The sequence below is a fragment of the Podarcis raffonei genome, chromosome 16 (genome assembly GCF_027172205.1).
Source record: "Podarcis raffonei isolate rPodRaf1 chromosome 16, rPodRaf1.pri, whole genome shotgun sequence".
Lineage (NCBI taxonomy): Eukaryota > Metazoa > Chordata > Lepidosauria > Squamata > Lacertidae > Podarcis > Podarcis raffonei.
Window position 1 is genome coordinate 11,222,204 of NC_070617.1, and position 8,353 is coordinate 11,230,556.

The following is an 8,353-nucleotide window of genomic DNA, read 5'->3' on the forward strand; positions in this document are numbered from 1 at the left end:
TAAAATATTTTTTGGGGTGTGTGTGAAGGGACCTCAGCCTCTTGCAGGATCTACAGTGGTACCTCAGGTTACATACGCTTCAGGTTACAGACTCTGCTAACCCAGAAATAGTACCTCGTGTTAAGAACTTTGCTTCAGGATCAGAACAGAAATCGTTCTCCAGCGGTGTGGCAGCAGCAGGAGGCCCCATTAGCTAAAGTGGTGCTTCAGGTTAAGAACAGTTTCAGGTTAAGAACGGACCTCCAGAACGAATTAAGTACTTAACCCAAGGTACCACTGTAGTGGCAAACACACACATACACCAGCCTGGAGGGAGGGGGCCTTAGTTACTGGGTGGGATTTTTGAACATGGAACTCCCCTCATAGCACACTGAGCCCACAGTCACAACATACATTGAAAGTGCATCCCCCCCCCCAAAAAATCTGGGAGCTATAGTTTGTTATGGGTGCAGAGAGCTGTTAGGATATTCCATTATTCTCACAAGGTTACAATACCCAGTTAGCAATTGATCCCCCTTCCCAGGAAACTCTGAGAATTGTAACATCATCTAACAACTCTCAGCAGCCATAACAAACTACGGCTCCCAAAATTATTGTGGGTAACTATGACAGTTTAAAGTTTTTGAGCACAATTCAAAGTGTTGGTGCTGACCTTTTAAAGCCCTAAATGGCCTCGGCCCAGGATACCTGAAGGAGCGTCTCCACTCCCATCATTCTGCCCGGACACTGAGGTCCAGCTCTGAGGGCCTTCTGGCGGTTCCCTCATTGCAAAAAGTGAGGTTACAGGGAGCCACTGAGAGGGCCTTCTTGGTAGTGGCACCCGCCCTGTGGAACGCCCTCCCATCAGATGTCAAGGAGATAAAGAACTACACGACTTTTAGAAGACATCTGAAGGCAGCCCTGTATAGGGAAGTTTTTAATGTTTGATCTTTATTCTTATTAATTATTACTACTACTACTACTACTACTACTACTACAGTGGTACCTCGGGTTAAGAACTTAATTTGTTCCAGAGGTCCGTTCTTAACCTGAAACGGTTCTTAACCTAAGGCGTGCTTTTGCTAATGGGGCCTCCCACTGGCGCGCAATTTCTGTTCTTATCCTGGGGCAAAGTTCTTAACCGGAAGCAACCACTTCCTGGTTAGCGGAGTTTGTAACCCGAAGCGTCTGTAACCCGAGGTACAACTGTATTATTATTATAGTCATACCTCGGGTTACGAACGCTGCAGATTGTGTGTTTTCGGGTTGCGGACCGCACCAAACCCAGAAGTACTGGAACGGGTTACTTCCGGGTTTCGGCGCCTGCACAGAAATGCAAAATGACGTCACGTGCATGTGCAGAAGCGCCGAATCAAATCACGCGCGTGCGCAGACGTGGCACTTCAGGCTGTGAACACTACGGGTTGCAAATGTGCCTCCCGCACAGATCACATTCGCAACCCAAGGTATGACTGTATTATTCTGTTGAGAGCTGCCCAGAGTGGCTGGGGAAACCCAGCCAATGGGCGGGGTACTGATAATAAATTATTACGGTGGTACCTCGGGTTACATACGCTTCAGGTTACATACGCTTCAGGTTACAGACTCCGCTAACCCAGAAATAGTGCTTCAGGTTAAGAACTTTGCTTCAGGGTGAGAACAGAAATCGGGCTCTGGTGGCGCAGAGGCAGCGGGAGGCCCCATTAGCTAAAGTGGTGCTTCAGGTTAAGAACAGTTTCAGGTTAAGAACGGACCTCCGGAACGAATTAAGTTCTTAACCCGAGGTACAGTGGTGCCTCGCAAGACGAAATTAATTCGTTCCGCGAGTTTTGTCGTCTTGCGATTTTTTTCGTCTTGCGAAGCACGGTGTCGGGAAAGTTTTGGAAAAGGTTCAAAAATCACCAAAGTCTTCAAAAACCTCAAAAAAGGCTACCACACCGCGTTCTATGACTTGCTCCTCGAAGTCAAGTCGCAACTGTATTAACGGTGTTAAGAAAAAGGAAACAAACTTGCAAGACGTTTCCGTCTTGCGAAGCAAGCCCATAGGGAAAATCGTCTTGCGAAGCAGCTCAAAAAACAAAAAACCCTTTCGTCTAGCGAGTTTTTTGTCTTGCGAGGCATTTGTCTTGCGAGGTACCACTGTATCACTGTATTATTATATGGTATTGCAGAGCTTTAAATGTATGGTAGGAGTGTGTCCTTGATCTTCCTCCCAGCGCCCCGATGCTCCCTTTGTGCCAGGAGCTGCCTGTGCCTTGCAGGATTCAGAGCCAGGTGAAACCCCAGGTATCTCTCTCTCTTGGAAGGGTTGGCCTCTTCTGGCATGCAACCAAGGATCACCAGTAACGCACCCCAACTGCAATTTTATGTTAGAAGAAATATGAAGATGAAAGGGAAGCAAACCCATTTTCTTAAACACTGGATGGGCTAGCAGCTCTTGAGAGCGGCAGCAGCAAAAGCTCCAACACAGGCATGTGGTAGGTGGAACATGCAGACCTCTGGCCTTTCTTTTGTATGGGCAGAGGTGTCTGGGCCCTGGGTGGGGTGGGGGCGAGGTCACACGGAGATGCCAAGCATAGCTGACACAACAGGACGCCGTTGCCATAGGAGCAAGCCACAGGAGAGGCCTAGCGACGGTCGCTATGGCAACGAAGGGCACCGAAAAAACCAAATAACAAAGCAGTGTTGAGTCACCTGCTAGATATGTGTAATGGAAGGGTGGGAGGAGAGAAAGACTCACATTCAAAACTCAGCAATTCCCCCAAAGCCAATATATGAATAAGGGGCTCGGCCTTTCTTAACTTGTTTCGGTTTCAGTTTCTCCCTCTGCAGAATCAAAACGGAAAACAAGCACCACACATACACAGGCAGTCAAAAGTTACATTTCCCAAAATACTTTTATGAAACAGTGAGGTGGAAGGGAAAAAACGAAACAGAGCAAATCTAGCCGGTAGTTCCTATTATAGCTGCAATGGAAAGGAGGGAATCGTTTAGGGGTTGGGCAGTCCATCCCCAAGCCGTTCCGCACCCAAAAACAGCAACATTGGGTAGGGAAGGAAATGTTGAAGAAGGTCTCTGTCACTCACACTTTCCCAGGCTCAATTGGTAATGAAACACGTTTCCCAAGGCACTGCGTCATCTGATGCTTCTGAAGCCAATAGCCACATATGGCCCACAAAACCAGGAGCCAACACTAGGCCATATCCAGGTGTTTTCAGGGAGGACCTGTCGCCTCTAGCCGAACATCCCCATGTACAACTGCTTTTCCTTTTTGTGGTAGCTGTTCAGCTGAGACTGCGTCAGCTGCAGGTAACGCTTCACGTTGGCATCTTTGATGGAGAGATTGGAAAAGAAAAACAGGGAGGGAAAGGGTTGCAAAAACCAAAGTTAAATTCAATTGTTTTTTAAAAATGCCTCAATGAAAATTTGGAAGAAGTTGTTTTGTGGGCTGAATTCAGCTCACAAACTGTCAGGGAGGGGCTGTAAGTCAGTGCGCAGATGTGGCACTTCAGGCTGCAAATGCTGCAGGTTGCAAACGTGCCTCCCGCACAGATGCTTTGCATGCAGAAGGTCCCAGGTTCCAATCCTCAGTAACTCCAGGTAGGATTGGGAATGTCCGCTGCCAGAGAACCCGAAGAGTTGCTACTGCTCAGTGCAGACAATATTGAAAATGCTGGACCAATGGTCTGACTCAGTATACACAACATGGGGTCTCTTGCATTGGGGACCACCTCTGCTAAAATGTACTTCTCTACTGTTTGTATTTTGATGATGATCAATGGTCTCTAACAAAGAAATAATTTGACTGACTGACTGACTGACTAGGGATATGTATTTACAGTCGTACCAAATGTGTTGTTATTCAGACATTTTAGCTCCCGAACGCCGCAAACCTGGAAGTGAGTGTTCCGGTTTGCAAACGTTCTTTGGAACCCAAACGTCTGACAGGGCTTTGGTTTCCAAATGTTTTGGAAGTCGAACAGATTCCGTTCCACTTCCAAGGTACGACTGTATTATAATAATAATTATTTTAGTTATTAAATGTGTATACTGCCCTATACCTGTAGATCTCAAGGCAATCCACAACATAAAATCGCAATATAAAAAAACACAAAATACATAATAAAAACAAAAACACACTACGCCTTTAAGGAACATTCGAAGCACATTCTTCCCCTCAAAGAATTCTGGACACTGTAGTTTATTCCCTCAGGCAGTTACTATTCCAAGCATCGCTTAACAAACTACAAGGCCCAGAATTCTTTGAGGGAAAGAATGTGCTTTAAAGGTATAGCGTGTATAAGGCCTCAGTACAGTGGTGCCTCGCAAGACGAAAAGAATCCGTTCCGCGATTCTCTTCGTCTAGCGGTTTTTTCGTCTTGCGAAGCAACCCCATTAGCGGCTAAGCGGCTTAGCGCTATTAGCAGTTTAGCGGCTATTAAAGGATTAGAGGCTAAGCTGCTAAAAGGCTATTAGCGGCTTAGCGGCTTAGAAAAAGGGGGGGAAGTGGGGGGGAAATGGCAAGACTCGCAAGACATTTTCGTCTTGCGAAGCAAGCCCATAGGGAAATTCGTCTTGCGAAGCACCTCCGAAACGGAAAACCCTTTCGTCTAGCGGGTTTTCCGTCTTGCAAGGCATTCGTCTTGCGGGGCACCACTGTATAGGCCAGCTTCATATGTTCCAGATGCCCACACTTGCTCTAGAGATCACCAAAGTCAAAGTGACCTGTATTATGATCCTTCCAAGCACCATGTTAGCACCTCTCACCTTTGGGCTGCTTGCTGGTTGCTGCCAGTAGATGGTGCTGGGCTCTGTCGTAATCCCGCAGGTGGTAGAAAGCCACTCCAGCTCGGTATAGCGCCTTGGGGTTCTCCGGCTGCCTTTCTAGGACTTTTAGACTGTACTCTTTCACCCGCTCATAGTTCACAGGTTCCATTTGTAGGAGGCACGCTGTGGAAGAGGCACACAGCACAACATTGTTACTAGGAGGCCAGCGACAGCCTGGGATTACTCAATGGGAAGGGGTTCAGGTAGGCACTCTGCGCACGCTCAAAGGTGCTCTCACCATTAGCCAGCCTACAGCTAACAGGAGAAAAATAAATTTATGAAATCACCTTTCATTGAGAGTCAATCCAATAATAATGGCTGGAGGTCTTGGACAAGACAGACAAATGGGAGAACGTTAATACCCAGCCAATAGGATGGGATAGCTATCATGGGATAGCCCAGTCAGTCGCTGTCATGCCATGCTTGTGGACGTCATCAGATACATGTAATAGATTTGCCCTGGCTTACCAGCAAGGTTGTTGTAGCAGTCGCTTTGGGTGCTGTGGAGTTCCTTTTCCTGTTCCGGTGTCACAAGAGGCCTCTCTGCACCAAACTCCTGCAAAGGCGAAGGCACGCTGGGATCCAGTCCTTTCACCTGCAGCAAGGCCCAGTGATAGCGGCTCACGGCAGCCCGCAAACGCCCTTCTTTGTAACAGTGGTTCCCTTCCTTCTTGAAGGCTTGGGCCTGCTGCAACCGTTGGTCCATAGTTGCTTCCGAAGAAGCCTGGAAGGGACAGTGAGCAGAATAATATAAAAGATGGGTGCAAGGACATGGATGGACTCCAGCTCCCATCAGCCTCAGCCAGTGATCAGGCACGATGGCAGCTTTAGTCCATCAACAACTCCTCTATGCAAGGGAATGCAGCCATCATGTTCAACAACGGAATGCAGTTGACACCATGTTGTTGGTCTTAATGTCTGGAGTGATTTGACCCTCTTGACTCTGCCTTTCAACTTCCCTTTTACCAATCTCCCAGTTTCAGGGAAGTTTGGCAACTGGCCATTTATTTAATTTAATGGCACTATAGTCACTGATTCCAATTGGCTCAAAAACAACATCACACGGGGGCACCACTCAAGATTAAGTCCAGGGTCACCACCACCCCTGCCATTTCCATGGCCAACAGTTCTGGAGCACAATTATTCAGAGTATCTAGAAATTTTATCTCTTTGTCATCCTGAGCGAAACACATATGTAGCCAGTCTATGTGAGGGTAAGTTGAAGTCACCCATCACTACAACATTTCCTCTTTTGGATGTTTCCTTGAGTTCGTTTTTCAAAGCAAGATCTCCCTGAGCATTTTGATCTGGGGGATGAGAGCACGTCCCCCAGTACTAATTTATTCTTGGGACCTACCATTGCCACCCACAACATTTTGGGGGGGGAGAATGGGGCCGACTGAGGCTGTTGGTCCATCCAGCTCAACACTATGCAACACTGACTGCGAGTGGCTCTCCAAAGTGTCAGGCAGAGGTAGTTTACCCAGCTCTACCAGGAGATGCTGGAAATTGAACCTGTCCTGGGACCTTCTGCATGCAAACCACATGCTCTGCTACTGAGTGATGGTCCATCCTCTCTAGATGTAAATAATAATAATAATAATAATAATAATAATAATAATAATAATTTGTACCCCGCCCATCTGGCTGGGTTTCCCCAGCCACTCTAGGCGGCTTCCAACCGAATATTAAAAACAATACAGCATCAGACATTAAAAACTTCCCTAAACAGGGCCGCCTTCAGTTGTCTTTTAAAAGTAAAATAGTTGTAAATGTAAAGATGCCAGTCTTCGTGATTCTGAATGAAGGACTGCTTTCAGCAGGAACAGGTGATGCTTCCTTACAGTTAGGCTCCAGAGAGAGTTTCAGGCAGGGGGTATTCCATGCCCTACCTGGGAATGCCAGGGATTGAACTTGGCACCTTTTCTGTGTGCATGCAAAGCAGATGCTGTACAAATGAGCTACAACAACCCCCCCCCCGCCGCCAACGTACCTTTGGTGTTGCGGTGGCCATTGGGATCAAAAGGAGCGGCGGCAGCAGTTTCGGGAGCCGGCCATCACCACTTGCTGCTCTGCATGGGCTGCCACACCCCCTCCGTGACCTGGAAGCAGAGTTTAAACTGCAAAAAAATGGGAAGCGGCTTCGGGCAGCGAAATCACGTGACCGGAGCCAGCTGATTTCGGAGGAGGCGAGCGGGGGAGCCGGGGAATAACCAGCCCCCAGGAATGCTAATAGCGCAAACTGCTGGCTTTACATTGTATATACTCTTACCTGGGAGTAAGAACCATTGAACTCAGTGGGGTTTCCTTCTGAGTGGATGCGGACACGTGTGCGTACTGGAAAGCACGCAAGTCTCCTGTGTACGTAGGGAATGCAGCAAAAGTTTTGGGTCATAAAACTGTAAATTGTAGAGTTGGAAGAGACCCTGAGGGTCATCTAGTCCAACCCCCTGCAATGCAGGAATCTCAGCTAGGTGATCCATGGCAAATGGCCATCCAACCTCTGCTTAAAAAACTTCCAAGGAAGGAAAGTCCACCACCTCTCCTGGGAGTCTGTTCCACTGTTGAACAGCTCTTACTGTCACAAAGTTCTTCCTGATGTTTAGTCGGAATCTCATTTATTGCAACTTGAAGCCATTGGTTTGAGTCCTACCCTCCAGAGCAAAAGAAAAGCTTGCTCCATCTTCTGTGTGACAGCCCTTATTATATATTGGAAGATGACTATCATATCTCCTCTCAGTCTCCTCTTTTCCAGGCTAAACATACCCAGCTTCTTCAACTGTTCTTCATAAAGCTTGGTTTCCAAACCCTTCATCGTTTTGGTTGCCTTCCTTTGCACACATCTACTGTGGCATCGTGGACCAGTTTCAGTTGATGTGGCTTTATGAGCATCCCCCTTACAAGAAATGAAATTTTAACATTTAGTATGGGGGGGATGTGAGCAAGTTGGGTGAGGGACATGAGGGGGATCAAATTATGCATGGTGAAGAGAAAGAGGATAGATAGAAGTTTTTCTCCCTCATTATATTAGATCATGGCTCATTCAATGAAGGCAAATGTTAAGATGATTTAGGACAGCCAAAAGAGTTTTTTCATGCAGCACATAGAAAATGGAATTTGCTTCCAGAAGATGCAGTGACAGCTACCAACTTCAATGGCTTTAAAAAGGGGTTAGATGAATAATTGGAGACTAAGGCTATCTTCTAATGTACGGAACATTGCTTCAAAAATGTTTGTATATATGAACAATAATAACAGACATTATATTCCCTTCCTCCCTCCCTGGACAAGAATATACTTATAGCAATGTTCATACCAATGTGGTATTTCATAAATTGCCATGAACAGAAAGATTTATCTGAATGTCTGGTCAGACATAGATGTGTTATCTGAGGTGAAGCCAAATCGGATAATTTTGATGTAAAATTATCTGCATTTCCTGATTATATAAACAGTGAGTGTTATCTACCGGTAGATGTCCTGTTTTTCCTTAGGATGTCCCTATTTTCATCAGAGAAATGTTGGAGGGTATGGAGTTATTTGACCT

At 46.6% G+C, this 8,353-nt stretch overlaps 1 protein-coding gene across 1 annotated transcript; it reads right to left on the reverse strand.

Annotated features, from left to right (window-relative positions):
* Window positions 1-2,857: 2,857 nt before the first annotated feature.
* TTC9C (tetratricopeptide repeat domain 9C) lies at window positions 2,858-6,927 on the reverse strand. The gene is made up of 4 exons (XM_053369951.1): window positions 6,800-6,927; window positions 5,275-5,530; window positions 4,747-4,929; window positions 2,858-3,308 (listed from the first exon to the last, which is right to left on the reverse strand). Exons 1-4 carry the CDS (start codon window positions 6,818-6,820, stop codon window positions 3,214-3,216), a joined length of 555 nt encoding a protein of 184 aa, XP_053225926.1. The 5' UTR covers window positions 6,821-6,927; the 3' UTR covers window positions 2,858-3,213.
* Between the last annotated feature and the right edge of the window lie 1,426 nt (window positions 6,928-8,353).